Here is a 20,820-nt window from a genome sequence, read left to right as displayed (position 1 = left end):
GGTGCTCATGCATCCTCCAGCGCACACGTTGGAGACGAGCTCGCACGAGCTGTGCTTTTTTTGTCCCACCACGCTGCCCGAGCCGGCCGTAGACCGACTGGCGACCTGCATATTACGCCATCCAACCATAACCGCACACATTCTGACAGCAACTCAACCAACCAGACGAAATTCATGCAAACACGCCGATATTTCATATAAACAATGACGGAATTCATATAAAATACCGGATTTTCATACAAACATGACATATTTCATTACATTCAAATCAACTAAGTGGTGCTACTTCTGGACAGCACAGGTATATAATACCTGGCCTAAACGGTCGCCCGCCGATCCATTTGCATTCCTCACGTCCGACAACACGATCACCGGACTGCCGGGAGCCCCCGAGGTATATGCTTCAGCGCAAAGGACGGCTCGCTTCCCCACTGCTGAAGCCGAAGATGATGGTGGAAGGGGGCTTCTCTGCTTCCGTGGAGCCCATGCGGGGTCGACGAAGTTCCTCGCAACAAAAGGATCCGGCAAGACACCTGCTGTGTACGCCGGCGTCGCCTCCGCGGTGGCCTTCATGGGACCCAAGCGGCGGCGGCCTCCCGTGTTCTACTTCTCCTTGACGACAGCGGCGGACGCGGAGGCGCTGGCCACCGACTCGTCGCTCTTCGCGCACTCGGCTTCTGTCTCTGCTTTCATGGCGCGGCCACCGGCATGGGAGTCTAGGCCACAGAAACGGGAGACGCGGTCGCAGATACGGGAGGCGCGGTACGAGGCGGCGGCGTGGATGGCAGTGACGACGCCTGTGCGCCGCTCCTCGTCGAGCTGGCCTGGAGCGGCGAGTTGCTGAACCGCGCGCCCGCTTGGGGCGGCAACTGGCTCTGTCGTGCGAGGGGAGGGAGGTGGATCAGCGAGCTACATAGCTCGTATCCGGCGGGCTCGGCGGGCCATCCAGCTGGCTTGGATGTGGGATAACTACTCTTCGTAAGCCATTGTAAGAGTGGACAAAATGGTGAAGGAGGAGATAGGGGAGCGGCGGAGGTGTGCGATTCTTGGCCGGCGTTTGGCCTCATTTAAATAGGAGATTAAATAGACGGCAGACGGGAGGAGCTCGGCCGGCGTTGCGTTTAATGCCGGCCCGGTCATGAACGGACGTGTGTCCAGAGTGGGTTTCTCGGCTTCCACACAGGTTTCATGAGGCGTTTGAATGTGGCAAGGAGGCGTGTTCAGCCGGGCGTGCATCGAGTGGCGTCCTTGACTCTGACGTACGACATCGCGCCGTTCTTCCACTGACGTGTGGGCTCTTTGGGTACATGGCCTGCATGCCCGTGACCCAACGCAGGCAGCGCACGGCAGAGGAACTTTTGGTAGGCCAGGGCGGTCAGAAGCGGGCATTTCATAAACCGATGATTGTTCATTGAGTGTGACGTCATCTATTTCATCTAGATAAACCTACTATATAATGTAAGAGAATTTTAAAATTTTCATATATATGCTGATAGCCCGTTCGATACGTTGTGATTCATAAAGACCGCTGCAAACATCAATGTTCTGCTTATCACAGATAAGATTGATTAATACCCGTAACAATCCATGTCCTTAACAAAGGGTGCATGCACGTATAGGTGGAGCGTGTGTCTTGTGTTGTGTGCTGTGTGCATGCAGGCGTGCGAGTGTTGCGTGTGTGCATGTGTACGTTTCAGTGTTGCATGCATGTGTGCATACATGTGTGTGTTCGTGAGTGCATGTGTACGTGTCAGTGTTGCATGCCTGCATGCGTGTGTGTGTTCGTTATGTGTACGTGTCAGTGTTGCACGCCTGCATGCGTGCGTGTGTTTGTGCAAGTGTTGCGTGCGTGCATGTGTATGTGCGGGGTGAGGCTACATGTCAGTCGACTGACTTTTTCATCTCTGGTCAATAGATTTTCCAGCCGTTGGATACGGAATCAAGGGCCTGCAGTTTATCTTCAACCTCCACCCCCTCAGCCGCCAGCCACCACCGGCTGAACTGCCGGCCGCCGCCGCCCGTGGCCGGCCCGCGTGGCCACGCCGCCCTGCCCGCCCCGAAACCACTCCCCACCGCCAGTCCACTGCCGCCCCGGCCATCCCTCTAGCCCCCCTCGCGCAGAGCTTTTTCTCTGGCGATCCCCACGCCACCGCCCAATCACCACGCCCCCACCGCCGGCGATTGCCAACCAGAGGTCTCATGACTTCGAATCCCCACCGACCGCTAATTTATTACCATTTCTGTCCTTCATATACACGCTGACGAGTGGGCCCTATGGTAATGTGCGCTGCTGAATGTGGACCGTTTGACTGGTCAATTGATCGTGTCATCAACAAATTACGGAGCTGTATGGTGAGCCAGTGACCGTATGATCACCATAAAATGTATTTTATTAACACAGTATAGACTCAAACTACCATTTCTTTCTTTCATATATGCGCTGACAGGTAGGCCCCATGGTTACGCGCCCCGATGGTGCAACACTAGTTGCGCCACGTGGAACGTTTCACTGGTCAATTTATTGTGTCATCAACAAAATAAAGAGTTGTACGGGTGAGCCAGTGATCGTATAATCATGACATGTATTTTTTAACACGGTACAGACGCAAGCGCTCATATATACGCGCAAGCACTCACCGCTATAAGCACACACATGCAAACCCTACCCCTATGAGCACCTTCGAGAGAGTGAGCCAGCATATGATCTTGAGATTTTACGAAGTCACCGTAGGTGCCTCATAGTTGAGTGGAACGTCTCCTCCTACTGAACGCACATCCCCGGAAAATACTGAAATTAACCCAGGATAAATGCGAGCACCAGGACTTTAACCCTGGTGGGCTCGAGAAACCACTCTCCTCCTAACCATCCAACCACAGGTTGGTTAGCACCACAAAATGTATGTGGTGACCATGATGAGCTTATTCTGAAGTCCAGTGACCATATCGTGCTTTCGCTTCAAATACAATGACTGTAAGTGTCGTCAACAAAATACGGAGCACGCATCAAATACAATGTCTATCAGTGTCATCAACAAAATAGGGAGAAGTATCGTGAGCTAAATACCGTATGATCACCACGAGAATGTATACGGTGACCGTAATGAGCATATTCTGAAGTCCAGTGACCGTATAGTGCTTTCGCTTGAAATACAGTGACCGTCACGCATGAATATGTCATGGGCATGCATACTTTTAGAGGGCTGAGAGATAGTTTGTGTGCGTACGTGAAAGTGGTGTAGAAAGAGGGGGTGTCCGGTGAAGACAAGGAGAGATATGCCCTTCGTTTCTCTTTCCCGTGACTAATATTTAAGGAGAAAATATAAACATTCACAATGTAGAACAAATATTTTTGGATGCACCATGCAATTAACTTTCATGTATAACATTATACTATTGTATTGTATATGCTTATTTTCTTAGTGGCCGATTGCGTGTGTGGTGTGGTGGGCACATAATTTCTAGTTGGGGTAGGCACATCATTTCTAGTTGTGGTGGGTCAACATGAGGACTCATGGGTCGGTTCCATCCTGCGCCACATAGGTTGGACCGAGACGCATTATATGAAGACCCATGTGGAGGACTCGGCGTACAACACGAAGCTACCAGAGTTGTGGAGGACTCTATCCCCACTGGTGATAAGCCGACTATATATGATTTGTAACCCTAGGCCCCGAGTATGTTATAGAAGCCCGCGGGCTAGTTCGACGATAGTATACACAGACGCACAAAGCCTGGTATTCACGTGTACTTTGTACACACCCCTGTCACTAATATACAGTACCAAAAGTAGGCTTTTTCCTCAACTGCAAGGGTCTGAACTTGGGTAAAACTTTGCCTCGTATTACCATCCAGCCTAATAGTCAAGGATATCCTACCGAATGATCTGATGGAATCATATCTACCAACTACTAAGAGAGAGGTGTGTCTGTGGGGGGGGGGGCAATGTGTGCGAGAGAGGCCTAAAGATAATGTGCGTGCGGGAGACACGTAGGCACATATATGTGCGTATAGAGGGCTAGAGAGACCGTGCGTGTGTATATATGCATGTGAGAGAAATAGTGTTTTCCAACTGAGATTAGTGAAAAGAGTGGTACATAGTAGTCAAAAAGAGAGAGAGAGAGATATAGAGAGAGTGTGAGCGTGAGACACCCCGACACCCCGGGAGAGATTGTGAGCATGTGTGAAAGAGAAATGCCGATGTATATAAAGTGTGTGCACTTATGCGTTAGATAGAGAGATATATAGGCGTTTCTGAGAACGGGCCGAGGCATAGTGCATCTACGTGTAAAAGGAAGTTCTACACGTTAAATTAAAATATAAATGGCATTATTATTTTTGGATGAGATCATGAATTTTGCAATTTGCGTATGAACGGAAGTCGGTCTATCAGACACCCATACTCTATTGAATTCTAGCATGTGCTTGTGTTTATTTCATATTATCGATCCATAGAGTGAGAGCGGTTTGAAATACAGGCAATGCATTGCTTTTGCAATTCATATATAAACATTAATTAGTGCACTCCATGTTGTTAGTGTGAAGCACTTTATACATTTGTCACTTACATGGATACATTCCAAATTGCTAGCTACGAAATAGAATACATGTTGAATTCAACATAAAGGGGGTTTCGAAGATTCGAATTCATAGGAAGTGCATTCATCTATTTGAACCCGAGATAATGGCATTTGTAAATCACATCTAAAAGGGGGCATCAATCTTTGTTGTGTGTTTGAACATGCTATATATTCATACGCATGTCTAACTATTTTTTTGCAACCAAGGAGATTATATCTAGAACCATGCATGAACTGAGGTAAGTTGCATATTTTTTAATATATACTTGTGTACAATGTATATTCAAATGACCCCCTCCATTCCAAAATAATCGTAGGTTTAGGATTTTCAAGAGTAAAGATTTGTGAAGTTTGACAAATCCTGAAAGTTCAATTCAAGAGAACCAAAAACGTTAATGCTTTTGCTCCCAAATATTGAACGAAGCGCCAACTAAGCCTCTGGTCACTCGAAACCGCGCGAGACTAATGTTTGGTGGTAGGAAATTATTGTCCTAACTCTGTCACGTGTAGCCTATCGGCCTGATGTCCATAGGTCTATACCGGGGTAGGTTTGTAACTTCACCAAGACGCCAGTCTCAACCGCCTCTGAGAAGCATTCATACGCCGTGGGCGCCTAAACACCCATGCGCTCGACTGAAATCTATCCCGCCCACCGTTTGGGACACCTGAGATTACTGTCCTACCCCCAAACCACAATATGTCCAAAAAATTTTAGATGGGGGCAAAGTTTGTAGCTTTCCCCAAATTTCAAACAAGCGCGTCACAAACTGAAACATTGTTCACCCTTAGTTCCGCCCCACCCTCCGTTTCCCCATTCATACTCCATGAGCGCCAAAACGCCCTCTCCCACCAGCTGCGAAACCCCAGCCTCCTCTGTCCTCCACCCCATCGCACCCAATCCACCGCGGCCCTCCTCCATCATGCTGGAGCCGGTACCCCGACGTCGTCGTCCAATGCAACCGCAACCGCAACACCCTCAAGGACTTAGCAGCTGAAGCCGAGGCAGAGCTACCTCCACGACGCCGACGCTGACGTGCGCCGTACCAGAACCACTTCGACCATGCCGTCCTGCGCCTCACCGCTACCGCTCCACTGTCGCAACCGTCTACCGCACCAGAGCTATTCCCGCTACGCCATCGTTCGCCGCCTCAGATCTGGTTCCCCACCGCCGACAGACGGCCACCGCACCACACTCAACAACTTGGCCATGGGTTCGTCCAAGGCTCCACCGTCCTCCACAACTTCTCGTTTCCAACGAACCACAAGAAGATCGTTGGAAAAATAGAAGGAGGACACAACACTGCCAGCATAAAGAGGTACTCCTCTTCCCTTATTCATGCAAATCTTACGTCTCTGCTCACACGGTATTCATCCCATGAAAGAAACTATTTGAGCGCTTCGTTCTGCATCTTCTTCGTGATACTAAATGCACAAGGTTTCCTCCCATTTACTATTTCACCTTTGCTAGAGGTCAGTAGCCCGCCTGGATTTCAATTCAGGGTCAGTCGAATCGCAATTAAAAGAAGCAGCACCCGCTTAGGCACGCGGAGCACCTAGTCCGCCTGTTCGCCGGGGAAGCGGCGCATCGGTGTCTATCATAGGGGTGTGGGGCGCAGGAGCTGCTTGCGCCCAATCTGGAGGTCGGTGGGGCTTGAAGGGATGGCCGGGGGCGGTGCCAAGCACGGCGGTGCAGTGAGGTCGAGGGGAGGGCGGAGGCAGGGGACTGGGCCGGTGGTCGCTGCCGTTTCGAGGAAGATCGTAACACTGACTGGTTGGAGGTAGATGAAGGCGATCTGCCCGTTCTTTGTACATCGGACGGTGCAGAAAAAATGGACTGACCTATTTGTTTTCAGTCGACTATTATTTTCATAGGACCGTGCCACCTCTTGAGCATGCGTTGGTTTTCCCTTGAAGAGGAAAGGGTGATGCAGCAAAGTAGCGTAAGTATTTCCCTCAGTTTTTGAGAACCAAGGTATCAATCCAGTAGGAGACTACACGCAAATCTCCTAGTACCTGCACAAACAATCAAGAAGCTTGCAACCAACTCGATAAAGGGTTTGTCAATCCCTTCACGGCCACTTGCAAAAGCGAGATCTGATAAAGATAATAAGATAAATATTTTTGGTATTTTTGTTGTATAGATTGGAAAATAAAGATTGCAAAATAAATAGTAAACTAGAATTATAGATCGGAAACTTATATGATGTGAAGTAGACCCGGGGGCCATAGGTTTTACTAGTGGCTTCTCTCATGATAGCATATATTACGGTGGGTGAACAAATTACCGCCGAGCAATTGATAGAACAACGCATAGTTATGAGAATATCTAGGCATGATCATGAACATAGGCATCACTTCCGTGTCAAGTAGACCGAAACAATTCTGCATCTACTACTATTACTCCACACATCGACCGCTATCCAGCATGCATCTAGAGTATTAAGTTCATAAGAACAGAGTAATGCATTAAGTAAGATGACATGATGTAGAGGGATAAACTCAAGCACTATGATATAAACCCCATCTTTTTATCCTCGATGGCAACAATACAATATGTGTCGGTTCCCTTTCTATCACTTAGGGATGGCAATGGGTAGGGTATGGGCGGGTATGAACTTTTTGTGCCCAAACCCATACCCAAAACTTTTTTCTATACCCACCCATTTCAGTATCCATGGGTACAAATTGGTACCCATGCCCATACCCATCGGGTATCTTGTACCCAATGGGTATCCGATGGGTACAATATATAACATTGGCATGATAAAGGTAACACAAGAAAAGGGCCTAAAACTAAAGTTAGGTACTCGGCCATCACAATCTGGTTTGCACTTACATCAAAATTTCAAAATGACGATTGACACACAAATGTCTTAATCTCCATTAAAAACTAACTTTGAAAAAAAATCATGTTTGTAAACTTGCAATGCTAATTACTATAGGTTTACCCAGATATTATATGGTTTAATTTTTTATTAATTTTTCTGGGTATCCATTGGGTTACCCCTGGGTATAATTTCATACCCATACCCTACCCATGCATTTTGTGGGTATGGATACCCATTACCCATGGGTATGAACTGGTAGAAAGTCTCACCCATGCCCACTGTTTTCGGGTAGGGTACCCGCGGGTACCCATATCCATGGGCAAAACTGCCATCCCTACTGTCACTGGGATCGAGCACCGCAAGATTGAACCCAAAGCTAAGCACTTCTCCCATTGCAAGAAAGATCAATCTAGTAGTCCAAACCAAACTGATAATTCAAAGAGACTTGCAAATATATCAAATCATGCATATAAGAATTCAGAGAAGAATCAAATATTGTTCATAGATAATCTTGATCATAAACCCACAATTCATCGGATCTCGGCAAACACACCGCAAAAAGTATTACATCGAATAGATCTCCAAGAACATCGAGGAGAACTCTGTATTGAGAACCAAAGAGAAAGAATAAGCCATCTAGCTAATAACTATGGACCCGAAGGTCTATGGTAAACTACTCACACATCATCAGAGAGGCTATGGTGTTGATGTAGAAGCCCTCCGTGATCGAATCCCCCTCCAGTAGATCGCCGGAAAAAGGCCCCAAGATGGGATCTCACGGGTACAGAAGGTTGCGGCGGTGGAAAAGTGGTTTCGTGGCTCTCCTGGATGTTTTCAGGGTATAAGAGTATATATAGGCGAAAGAAGTAGGTCGGTGGAGCTACGAGGGGCCCATGAGGGTGGGGGCGTGGCTACCACCCTTGGGCGTGCCATCCTGCCTCGTGGCCGCCTCATTGCGTCTCTGACCTCCACTCCAAGTCTCCTGGATTGCGTTTGTTCCAAGAAAGATCCTCGCGAAGGTTTCATTCCGTTTGATATTCCTTTTTTGCGAAACACTGAAATAGGCAAAAAAACAGCAACTGGCAGTGGGCCTCCGGTTAATAGGTTAGTCCCAAAAATAATATAGAAGAGCATATTAAAGCCCATTAAACATCCAAAACAGATAATATAATAGCATGAAACAATCAAAAATTATAGATACGTTGGAGACGTATCAGCATCCCCAAGCTTAATTCCTGCTCGTCCTTGAGTAGGTAAATGATAAAAACAGAATTTTTGATGTGGAATGCTACCTAACATAATTTTCATTGTAATTTTCTTTATTGCGGCATGAATGTTCAGATCCGAAAGATTCAAGACAAAAGTTTAATATTGACATAAAAATAATAATACTTCAAGCATACTAATAAAGCAATCATGTCTTCTCAAAATAACATGGCCAAAGAAAGTTATCCCTACAAAATCATATAGTCTGGCTATGCTCTATCTTCATCACACAAAATATTTAAATCATGCACAACCCCGATGGCAAGCCAAGCAATTGTTTCATACTTTTGATGTTCTCAAACCTTTTCAATCTTCACGCAATACATGAGCGTGAGCCATGGACATAACACTGTAGGTGGAATAGAATGGTGGTTGTGGGGAAGACAAAAAGGAGAAGATAGTCTCACATCAACTAGGCGTATCAACGGGCTATGGAGATGCCCATCAATAGATATCAATGTGAGTGAGTAGGGATTGCCATGCAACGGATGCACTAGAGCTATAAGTGTATGAAAGCTCAACAAAAGAAACTAAGTGGGTGTGCATCCAACTCGCTTGCTCAGGAAGACCTAGGGCATTTTGAGGAAGCCCATCATTGGAATATACAAGCCAAGTTCTATAATGAAAATTCCCACTAGTATATGAAAGTGACAACATAGGAGACTCTCTATCATGAAGATCACGGTGCTACTTTGAAGCACAAGTGTGGAAAAAGGATAGTAACATTGTCCCTTCCCTCTTTTTCTCTCATCATTTTTTTGGTGGGCTTCTTTGGCCTCTTTTATTTTTTCGTCCGGAGTCTCATCCCGACTTATGGGGGAATCATAGTCTCCATCATCCTTTCCTCACATGGTACAATGCTCTAATAATGAAGATCATCACACTTTTATTTACTTACAGCTCAAGAATTACAACTCGATACTTAGAACAAATATAACTCTATGTGAATGCCTCCGGTGGTGTACCGGGATATGCAATGAATCAAGAGTGACATGTATGAAAGAATTATGAATGGTGGCTTTGCCACAAATACGATGTCAACTACATGATCATGCAAAGCAATATGACAATAATGGAGCGTGTCATAATAAATGGAACAGTGGAAAGTTGCATGGCAATATATCTCGGAATGGCTATGGAAATGCCATAATAGGTAGGTATGGTGGCTGTTTTGAGGAAGGTATATGGTGGGTGTATGATACCGGCGAAAGGTGCGCGGTATTAGAGAGGCTAGCAATTGTGGAATGGTGAGAGTGTGTATAATCCATGGACTCAACATTAGTCATAAAGAACTCGCATACTTATTAAAAAATCTATTAGTTATCGAAACGAAGTACTACGCGCATGCTCCTAGGGGGATAGATTTGTAGGAAAAGACCATCGCTTGTCCCTGACCGCCACTCATAAGGAAGACAATCAATAAATAAATCATGCTCCGACTTCATCACATAACGGTTCACCATACGTGCATGCTACGGAATCACAAACTTTAACACAAGTATCTCTCAAATTCACAACTACTCAACTAGCATGACTCTAATATCACCATCTTCATATCTCGAAACAATCTAAGGAATCAAACTTCTCATAATATTCAATGCACTTTATATGATAGTTTTTATTATACCCATCTTGGATGCTCATCATATTAGGACTAATTTTATAGCCAAAGCAAATTACCATGCTGTTTTAAAAGACTCTCAAAATAATATAAGTGAAGCATGAGAGATCAATAATTTCTATAAAATAAAACCACCACCGTGCTCTAAAAAGATATAAGTGAAGCACTAGAGCAAAATTATCTAGCTCAGAAGATATAAGTGAAGCACATAGAGTATTCTAATAAATTCAGATTCATGTGTGTCTCTCTAAAAGGTGTGTACAGCAAGGATGATTGTGGTAAACTAAAAATCAAAGACTCAAATCATACAAGACGCTCCAAGCAAAACACATATCATGTGGTGAATAAAAATATAGCCTCAAGTAAATTTACCGATAGACGAACACGAAAGAGGGGATGCCTTCCGGGGCATCCCCAAGCTTAGGCTTTTGGTTGTCCTTGAATTTTACCTTGGGGTGCCTTGGGCATCCCCAAGCTTAGGCTCTTGACACTCCTTATTCCAAAATCCATCAAATCTTTACCCAAAACTTGAAAACTTCACAACACAAAACTTAAACAGAAAATATCATGAGCTCCGTTAGTGTAAGAAAACAAACCACCACTTTAAGGTACTGTAATGAACTCATTCTTTATTTATATTGGTGGTAAACCTACTGTATTCCAACTTCTCTATGGTTCATACCCCCCGATACTAGCCATAGATTCATCAAAATAAGCAAACAACACACGAAAAAACAGAATCTGTCAAAAACAGAACAGTCTGTAGTAATCTGTATCAAACAAATACTTATGGAACTACAAAAATTATTAAATAAATTGGTGGACGTGAGGAATCTATCTATTAATCATCTTCAAAAATAATCAACCTAAAAGCACTCTCCAGTAAAAAAATGGCAGCTAATCTCGTGAGCGCTAAAGTTTCTGTTTTTTTACAGCAAGATCGCAAAGACTTCACCCAAGTCTTCCCAAAGGTTCCACTTGGCAAAAACACTAATTAAAACATAAAACCACATCTAAACAGAGTCTAGATGAATTATTTATTACTAAACAGGAACAAAAATCAAAAAGAAAGTTGGGTTGCCTCCCAACAAGCGCTATCGTTTAACGCCCCTAGCTAGGCATTGATAATTTCGATGATCCTCACATGAAAGACAAGAATTGAAGCACAAAGAGAGCATAATAAAGCATATGAAAAACACATCTAAGTCTAACATACTTCTTATGCATAGGAATCTTATAGGCAAATAAATTATCAAGACAAGCAAAAACTAGCATATGCAAGAAAGAAGTGAGAAACAATAACAATCTCAACATAACGAGAGGTAATTTAGTAACATGAAAATTTCTACAACCATATTTTCCTCTCTCATAATAATTACATGTGGGATCATATTCAAATTCAACAATATAGCTCTCACATAAAATTTTCTCTACATGATCCACATGCATGCAAAGTTGACACTCTTCCAAAATAGAGGGAATATCATTAACTAAAGTCATGACCTCTCCAAACCCACTTTTATCAGAAACTTTATAAGATTGAACATTATCCAAATATGTGGGATCTAAAGTTGACACTCTTCCAAACTCACTTTCAGTATTATTGCAAACATTATCAATCTTATATTCATCATGGGGCTTAAATAAATTTTAAAGATCATAAGAAGAATCACCCTAATCATGATCATTGCAACAAATAGTAGTCATGGAAAAACTAGCATCCCCAAGCTTGAGGTTTTGCATATCATTAACACAATTGACATCAATAGAATTTATAATAACATCATGGCAATCATGCTTTTTATTCAAAGATGTATCGTGAATCACTTCATAAATTTCTTCATCACAATTTTCAGATTCACGAATTTCAAGTAAAACTTCATAAATATAATCTAGTGTACAAAACTCACTAGCAATTGGTTCATCATAATTGGATCTCTTAAAAATATTAGCAAGTGGATGAGGATCCATAGATCTTTTAGCAAGCGAAGATGCAAGCAAAAAGAAGGAAAATGGTAAAGGGCGAAGAAAAGGCAAAGGTGATGGGGGAGAGAAAAACGAGAGGCAAATCGCAAATAATGTAATGCGAGGGATAAGAGTTTGTGATGGGTACTTGGTATGTCTTGACTTGAGCGTAGATCTCCCCGGCAACGGCACCAGAAATCCTTCTTGCTACCTCTTGAGCATGCGTTGGTTTTCCCTTGAAGAGGAAAGGGTGATGCAGCAAAGTAGCTTAAGTACTTCCCCTCAGTTTTTGAGAACCAAGGTATCAATCCAGTAGGAGACTACACGAAAATTGCCTAGTACCTGCACAAACAATCAAGAACCTTGCAACCAACACGATAAAGGGGTTGTCAATCCCTTCACGACCACTTGCAAAAGTGAGATCTGATAAAGATAATAAGATTAATATTTTTGGTATTTTTGTTGTATAGATTGGAAAATAAAGATTGCAAAATAAATAGTAAACTAGAATTATAGATTGGAAACTTATATGATGTAAAGTAGACCCGGTGGCCATAGGTTTCACTAGTGGCTTCTCACATGATAGCATATATTAAGGTGGGTGAACAAATTACTGCCGAGCAATTGATAGAATAGCGCATAGTTATGAGAATATCTAGGCATGATCATGAACATAGGCATCACGTCCGTGTCAAGTAGACCGAAACGATTCTGCATCTACTACTATTACTCCCCACATCGACCGCTATCCAGCAGGCATCTAGAGTATTAAGTTCATCAGAACAGAGTAACGAATTAAGCAAGAAGACATGATGTAGAGGGATAAACTCAAGCAATATGATATAAACCCCATATTTTTATCCTCGATGGCAACAATACAATACGTGTCGGTTCCCTTTCTGTCACTGGGATTGAGCACCGCAAGATTGAACCCAAAGCTAAGCACTTCTCCCATTGCAAGAAAGATCAATCTAGTAGGCCAAACCATACTGATAATTCAAAGAGACTAGCAAAGATATCAAATCATGCATATAAGAATTGAGAGAAGAATCAAATATTGTTCATAGATAATCTTGATGATAAACCCACAATTCATCGGATCTCGGCAAACACACCGCAAAAAGTATTACATCGAATAGATCTCCAAGAACATCGAGGAGAACTCTGTATTGAGAACCAAAGAGAGAGAATAAGCCATCCAGCTAATAACTATGGACCCGAAGGTCTGTGGTAAACTACTCACACATCATCGGAGAGGCTATGGTGTTGATGTAGAAGCCCTCCGTGATCGAATCCCCCTCCAGTAGATCGCCGAAAAAGGCCCCAAGATGGGATCTCACGGGTACAGAAGGTTGCGGTGGTGGAAAAGTGGTTTCGTGGGTCTCCTGGATGTTTTCAGGGTATAAGAGTATATATAGGTGAAAGAAGTAGGTCGGTGGAGCTACGAGGGGCCCACGAGGGTGGGGGCATGGCTACCACCCCTGGGCGCGCCCTCCTGCCTCATGGCCGCCTCATTGCGTCTCTGACATCCACTCCAAGTCTCTTGGATTGCGTTCGTTCCAAGAAAGATTCTCGCGAAGGTTTCGTTCCGTTTGGATTCCGTTTGATATTCCTTTTCTGTGAAACACTGAAATAGGCAAAAAAAAACAGCAACTGGCACTGGGCCTCCGGTTAATAGGTTAGTCCCAAAAATAATATAAAAGAACATATTAAAGCTCGTCAAACATCCAAAACAGATAATATAATAGCATGGAACGATAAAAAATTATAGATACGTTGGAGACATATCAGACCGCACCTTGTGGTGTGCTGGAGGAGCATCTGCATTTCCCAGCCATCCCTGTGCTCATATTTAAAAATCCTAGAATCTAGTAATTTCATGTGCCATGCATGCATGTTGTAGAGCTATCCTGTGTCTCCCGTCATTTATTTCTCACCGACCTGCTATCTGCTACCTTTACACTGTACTACTTGTGCACACACTTCACCCATACTCACACTATTGTTTTTTATGCATGGGTATTTCAGACTCTGACGCAGTGTTGATGAATACAAAAAAGAAAAGACAGAAGTCGCTCCAGTGTAATTCGAAGATAAGCACTAACACTACAAGAAATATGTCAACTTGTGACCCTCACTATTGGCCGCTGAAAGGTCATAGTTTTTCATTTGCGACCTTTTTGTGACCAAAAACAGAAGGTCAAAAGCTGCCGGTCGTAAACTGAAATTAGTGACCTTCTTTGTGATATGTAAAAGGTCGTTGGTTCCACGACCAAATTTTTGGTAACTAGCAACCTCCCCAGACCACGTAGGCATCCAGCGTGGCAAGCTGATGTGGCACAAGAATCAGCCCGGTCCAATCGTTGTTTTACATGGGCCGAGCCCAACAATTCAGCCTATTTGTTTTTTTCTCATATTAATTTTGGTCAGGTAGATGGGCCAAGCCCAACAATTGAGCCTTCTCATTTTTGGGCCATGGCCTTTTCGGCTAGACAGTTTTATTTTTCTTTTTTTAAAAAAATCCTCTAGTTAGATGGGTCCTAGTGGTCAAATTCTAGTAAGTGGGCCCCTTTTGTCAATGCCTTTTTCTTCTGATTTTGATTTGACAGTAAATAATAATCAATATTTAAATCAACACAGACATAAAACATAAGAAATACTTCAAGTAACAGCAACCAGAATGAATCTGTATACAGTGACAATCAATGTTACAATCTCTACAAATATTGGGATCCTGCTCCAGTCATCGCACATGTACAAATTCTACTAGTGTAATAACACATATACAAGTAGAATCACTGTTAAACATATGCAGTGACAATCGGCACAAACTGGGCCCCTGCTCCAATCATATGAAACATATGCACGACTCAATGGGCGACCATACTTGACTAGGCCATGACCTTCATTACACTTGACTAACAGAATGACAATATGAACTATCATCACGCCTTCCACGGTCGCCCTGTTACATGAACCAGAAGAGAAGAATCAAAAAATTTGGGGCCAATATATTATGAACAAACCAATCAAAAAACAAACAAGTTCTTTAGAATGATAAGACAAATTCAGCTAGTACAATGCTTTCATTCTCCAGCAAGTTAAAATGAGATAATCATTGATACAAGAAAGGTGACGAAAGAAAATAGAGCATTTTACTCATAGCACGCAAAGTATCAATATTTTGATAAACATATACAAGTGTATATGTCAACTATCTTACACCCAAATGAATGACTGCTTGTGGAAGAAATATGTTAAACCAGGTTAGTTGTAACGGAGAGGGGCTGCCTTACATTGGCCGTAGTGGTCGATTGTGGCCTGAACAAATCTGTTGTAGTCGTCGGGCGCGACGTCCCCGGGGAGAATGATCACGTCCGGCACGCCGAGCTCGAAGGCGCGGTCGGCGACCTGCCACAGGCTCCACTCCCTCCTTGCTACCAGGACAAGGCATGCCCCCTTGGCGGCGTATTGGTAAGCCAGTTGCTGCATGCAGAAGAGAAGATCCCAAGTTGTTTGGAGTTAACAACGAAAGTACTGTATAATGTTTAGAACATGTATATTCAATATGACAAGTAGAAAAGCAGAGTTCTAGTAGAGTAGCATAAGAAGCAGAGGAATTCTGATTCTGTAACAAGAGGAAACTGAGTTGTCCTGTGCAACAAGAGGAATTCTGATTCTGTAACAAGAGGTAGAATTAGCATCACTAGCTATGTTGCTGTTGTTTGCATATTACATAAGTAGTTCGTCTGCCTAAGCTAATAGAGAGGTATATGCTGCAAGAACACGCAATGTGATGACAGTATGAGTGCACTATAACTCTAGAAGTAAAAAGAACATAAATTCATTTGGGCTGATTTGTACACAACCAAGAAAAACTTCTTACAAATATATTCATGGAAGCGTATCATCCTTTTAGTCCCTCACCCATTTCTCCTAGTAGTATTACATAATGCCTAGTGAGTGATCTAGCAATGTACTGTACAAGAGAGTATATATGTGTACGGATTCCTGCAGCCAGCTTCTATCAGTAACATGCATGTATATATTGAAGTAAACGTAACAGAGAGTATCTTTGGAAACATTCAAAATATATTCAATGTTGGAGCTGCATCTTACAACTCAAGGAGCCACATGAAATCCATGGAAGGACCTTACTGTGACATTTCACTTGTATAGTCCTGCCTCATGTGCATAATGCCGTTGCAAACAATTTAGATAGTGTATATATATAGATAGAAAGAAGCGCTTGATCAACAAGCTGCTGTAATAGTGTATATATATATATAGATAGATAGTGTATATATATAGATAGATAGTGCACCAATAATTTTTTAGAAGGTAACTGAACTTCTGTGCACACATTTAGATAGAAAGAAGCGCTTGATCAACAAGCTGCTGTAATAGTGTAGATATATACATGCTAACAACATGAATGTTCCATCAGGCCATGATCAACTACTCCAAACCATTACATGCTTTGCAAGAAAATAATAGAAAAAGTAATCAGCAGATGACACAATGAACAAGTGAATGCTTTAAATATCTCCCTGTCAAAGAATCGAGTCAATGAAGACATGCAGTACAAGGAGGAGCAGCCTTGCATCATCGTTTGCTCAGATCGACGCTGGAAAGTGTGCTGCTATACCATGATCAGAACCCGCACGACACAACCTCTCTGTCCCCCACCTCAACTCGCCCATGCTGCTACTGCAGTTGGATGTAAGTGTGTAAATACAACATACTTTGCATCATGTATCCAGACTATAGCATCTTGCAGCTAGCAGTACATGAATTCAACTCAATAGTATAATAAACATCCGCTGGAAGTTGTCAGCTCAAACATGTCTTAGTTTTTTCAGAGAAAATAGGCAGGAATTAAGACCCAAATGTGCATGTATGACCAAAACCTATAACAACCAGAAGCTATCAGAATAAATCATAGAGGCTGGCTGAACTAATTGGCGCACTCAAACGGTACAAGAGAGCGGCCCGGTGAACAACTAAGCAAGCATACAAAACAAGTAAAACTACATCACCAAGGCAAGTCATGCACAAATTGTTGACAGTAAGATGCAGGGACAGGTTAATTTAGTGTTCAGCAGCATCGTCAAGCCACATTAACTCTGTGAAACAATACAAATCAATGGTGATGTTGAATCACGTACAATAAATGTCCAAATTAGACTATGAAATATCTGTGACAACAGACAAATGATCAACGCATGGTCATATCAAATCAACTGCAGCCTAGCTATAACTATCAGGCACACCAAGAAAAATCTGCACAGAAACTATCAACAAGATGCAGCAGCCGAATCCAGCATCCAATCAATTCAGAACACAATCATATACGCCCTATCTAGAGAGGCTTAGAGCGCACGAGTGTGTTCTTGCACCTGTACAGAGTACTACTGACTGACCCCAAAACAGAGCACCATCACAGTAAAACACTTCACCAGGAGCCATGATGCATCACAGACATGACCTACCATCCCGAGATCTCGGTTCTCACGGGAAGGAAGCAAGCAAGCAAGAAGAATAGATCTGGCGGAGGGAGGGAGCGAGTGCGTTACCCTGAGGCGCTCGGAGAGGACGGCGGGCATGATCTGTGTAGGTGGCCTGGTCGAAGAGCACCGCGTTGTTCATCAGGGCGGAGAAGAATCGCCGGCGCCGCGCTGGAGTTGGAGGGGACGCCACCCTCGAAACCCTAGCCATGGGAAGGTGTCGTGGCTGAGCTCTTGATGGTCAGAGGGTAAAGACGAGAGAGAGGGGAGCAGCACCTTGGTGCCGGTCATGGTGTCGAGCGCGAGGAGGGAGTCCTTGATGGAGCGCACGAGGTCCTGCTGCGACGAACGCGGCCGCGACGCCGCGTGGAAGAAGGACATCTCACTGCTGGGCTCCGGTGCGAGCGGCGGGGGGGGGGGGGGCGGAGGCCTCGGCCTACTGGGCGCGCCGCGGGGGAGGGGCAGCGGGCCGGCGGCGGCGGCGAGGAACCGACCGCGGTCGTTCGGGAGGGAGGCAGATCTCTCTGGTCTGGCGTTAGGGAGAGAGGCGGATAGGAAGACGACCGACCGCGGCCTCCGGGAACGACGAGGCCGCCGTCGTCGCCGTGGAGGAGGAGTGCGGGTGCGGGTTAGGGTTTGGGAGGGACGAGGCGGCGGCAGTGTGGGAGGGATGGGATCGGGGGTGGGTGGGAGACGAGAGGGGGTGTGGGAGGGATGGGATCGGGGTGGGTGGGTCTGTGGGGTTTCCCCTTTTCATTTTGTTTTTTCTTTTTTGTTCCCTATAGATAAATGGATGGATGGATGTGGGATGATGGATGGATGGATGGGCGCCATGTCATCAATCCGTGTCAAACCAACTCCACCAATGGGAATAGAGTATATGTGATTTGTGTTTTTTCTTTTGTTTTGCTTCTACTTTTACACATGAAAAATAAAAAAATGGTCTCACATTGTGCACAAGTTTGTATCTTGAATGACAAACAATGCTGACTAAGGAATTTTTCATTTTCTTTGCATGAAAAATCATTTTCCTTTTTCGAATGCCCAAAATGCGGTTTTTTTGTGAAGAACCTACCAAATAATTGTTGCAAAATTGGACTAAATCAATTTTTTTAAATACTAGGCCATATTTAATTCACAATTGACCAAATGGTTGGGTGTCAAAAGCTTTTATCCACCTCTCGTGAAAAAGACAAATTTCTGCCGATTCAAGTGGAAGCGGGTCAAATTTGAACTGCGGCTGCCGCATAGTTTGCTATTTATTTTTCCCAAAAATCATTTTTAGGTACAAAAGTATCTATTTAATCAGAGAAACACCAAAAGGTTTCCAAAATTCAACCACTAGCTATGAATCGTCATGCCCGCCGTTTTGACCGCATTTTGAAACGGGCATAAAAAATTCAAAAAAAATCAAAAATTTGGAAAACCCACGCATTGTGTCATTATATGTGACCAAGTTTCCAGAAAAAATAATAAACTTGTAATACGACAATTATTTCAAAAAAGTGTTCTCAGAAATGAGCTATCATGCGTGAAGATTCATGGCTTTCAAGCCAAATGATCAATCTTATGGCCACATTCATGGCATAGTTTGTTCAAATGATCTCATATTGTGCACAAGGGTGCATCTTGGAATTCCAAACAATGTTGCCTAAGGGAGTTTTCATTTTCTTTGCACGGAAAATTCATTTTCCATTTTTCGAGTGCCCGAAATGAGTTTTTTTGTGACGGACCTACCATATATTTGTTGCAAAATTGGACCAAATAAATTTTATAAAATACTCGGCCATATTTAATTCACAATTGACCAAATGGTTGGGTGTCAAAAGCCTTGATCCACCTCTGGTGAAAAAGACAAATTCCCGCCGATTCAGTAGGAAGCGGGTCAAATTTGAACTGCGGCTGCCTCATAGTTTGCTCTTTATTTTTTTCAAAAATCATTTCTAGGTACATAGGTATCTATTTAATCAGAGAAACATCAAAAAAATTCCAAGATTCAACCACTACCTAGGAACGGTCAAGCTCGCCGTTTTGACCGCATTTTGAAACGGGCATAAAAAATTCAAAAAAAAAATCTAAAAATTGGAAAACCTTCGCATTGTGTCATTATATGTGACCAAGTTTCCAGGAAAAATAATAAACTTGTAATACGGCAATTATTTCAAAAAAAGTGTTCTCAGAAATGAGCTATCATGCATGAAGATTCATGGCTTTCAAGCCAAATGATCAATCTTATGGCCACATTCATGGCATAGTTTGTTCAAATGATCTCATATTGTGCACAAGGGTGCATCTTGGAATTACAAACAATGTTTCCTAAGGGAGTTTTCATTTTCTTTGCACAGAAAATTCATTTTCCATTTTTCGAGTGCCCCAAAATGAGGGTTTTTGTGAAGGGACTACCAAATAAATTTTGTAAAAATGGACCAAATCAATTTTATAAAATACTAGGCCATGTTTAATGCACAATTGACACAATGGTTGGGTGTCAAAAGCCTTGATCCACCTCTGGTGAAAAAGACAAATTTCCGGCGATTCAGCAGGAAGCGGGTCAAATTTGAACTGTAGCTGCCTCATAGTTTGCTCTTTATTTTTTTCAAAAATCATTTCTAGGTACATAAATATCTATTTAATCAGAGAAACATCAAAAGGTTTCCAAGATTCAACAAGTAGCTAGGAACGGTCAAGCCCGCCGTTTTGACCGCATTTTGAAACGGGCATAAAAAATTCAAAAAAAAATTAAAAATTGGAAAACCTTCGCAGTGTGTCATCATATGTGACCAAGTTTCCAGGAAAAATAATAAACTTGTAATACGACAATTATTTTAAAAAAGTGTTCTCAGAAATGAGTTATCATGCGTGAAGATTCATGGCTTTTATGCCAAATGATCAATCTTATGGCCACATTCATGGCATAGTTTGTTCAAACGATCTCATATTGTGCACAAGGGTGCATATTGGAATTCCAAACAATGTTGCCTAAGGGAGTTTTCATTTTCTTTGCATGGAAAATTCATTTTCCATTTTCCGAGTGCCCGAAATGAGGTTTTTTTGTG

General features: G+C 43.2%; 1 protein-coding gene across 3 annotated transcripts; it reads right to left on the bottom strand.

Moving 5' to 3' along the window:
- Nucleotides 1-14,907: 14,907 nt before the first annotated feature.
- Nucleotides 14,908-18,491, bottom strand: LOC109752137 (11-beta-hydroxysteroid dehydrogenase A). Of its 3 annotated transcripts, XR_012190224.1 has the most exons (5): nt 18,041-18,471; nt 17,834-17,967; nt 16,906-16,967; nt 15,554-15,743; nt 14,908-15,222 (listed from the first exon to the last, which is right to left on the bottom strand). XR_012190224.1 is itself a non-coding variant. In XM_040394178.3 (4 exons), exons 2-4 carry the CDS (start codon nt 17,861-17,863, stop codon nt 15,203-15,205), a joined length of 240 nt encoding a protein of 79 aa, XP_040250112.1. In that variant the 5' UTR covers nt 17,864-17,967; nt 18,041-18,471; the 3' UTR covers nt 14,908-15,202. The 3 variants fall into 3 exon arrangements, 1 of the variants encoding a protein (XP_040250112.1); XR_012190223.1 differs by having other exon boundaries at nt 15,554-16,967; nt 18,041-18,491; XM_040394178.3 differs by lacking the exon at nt 16,906-16,967.
- Between the last annotated feature and the right edge of the window lie 2,329 nt (nt 18,492-20,820).

Source organism: Aegilops tauschii, chromosome 7, assembly GCF_002575655.3.
Source record: "Aegilops tauschii subsp. strangulata cultivar AL8/78 chromosome 7, Aet v6.0, whole genome shotgun sequence".
Classification (NCBI taxonomy): domain Eukaryota; kingdom Viridiplantae; phylum Streptophyta; class Magnoliopsida; order Poales; family Poaceae; genus Aegilops; species Aegilops tauschii.
Note: the sequence above shows the minus strand (reverse complement) of the source record. Positions and strands in the feature narration are given on the sequence as shown.

Bases quoted from the DNA above. Each gene is read 5' to 3' on its own strand.
- LOC109752137 (XM_040394178.3), bottom strand. From the start codon at position 17,863: ATGCCCGCCGTCCTCTCCGAGCGCCTCAGG. The intron at 15,744-17,833 runs GTAACGCACTCG...TTCTGCATGCAG, and splicing joins TCCTCTCCGAGCGCCTCAGG to CAACTGGCTTACCAATACGC. The intron at 15,223-15,553 runs GTAAGGCAGCCC...TTCATGTAACAG, and splicing joins AATCGACCACTACGGCCAAT to GGCGACCGTGGAAGGCGTGA.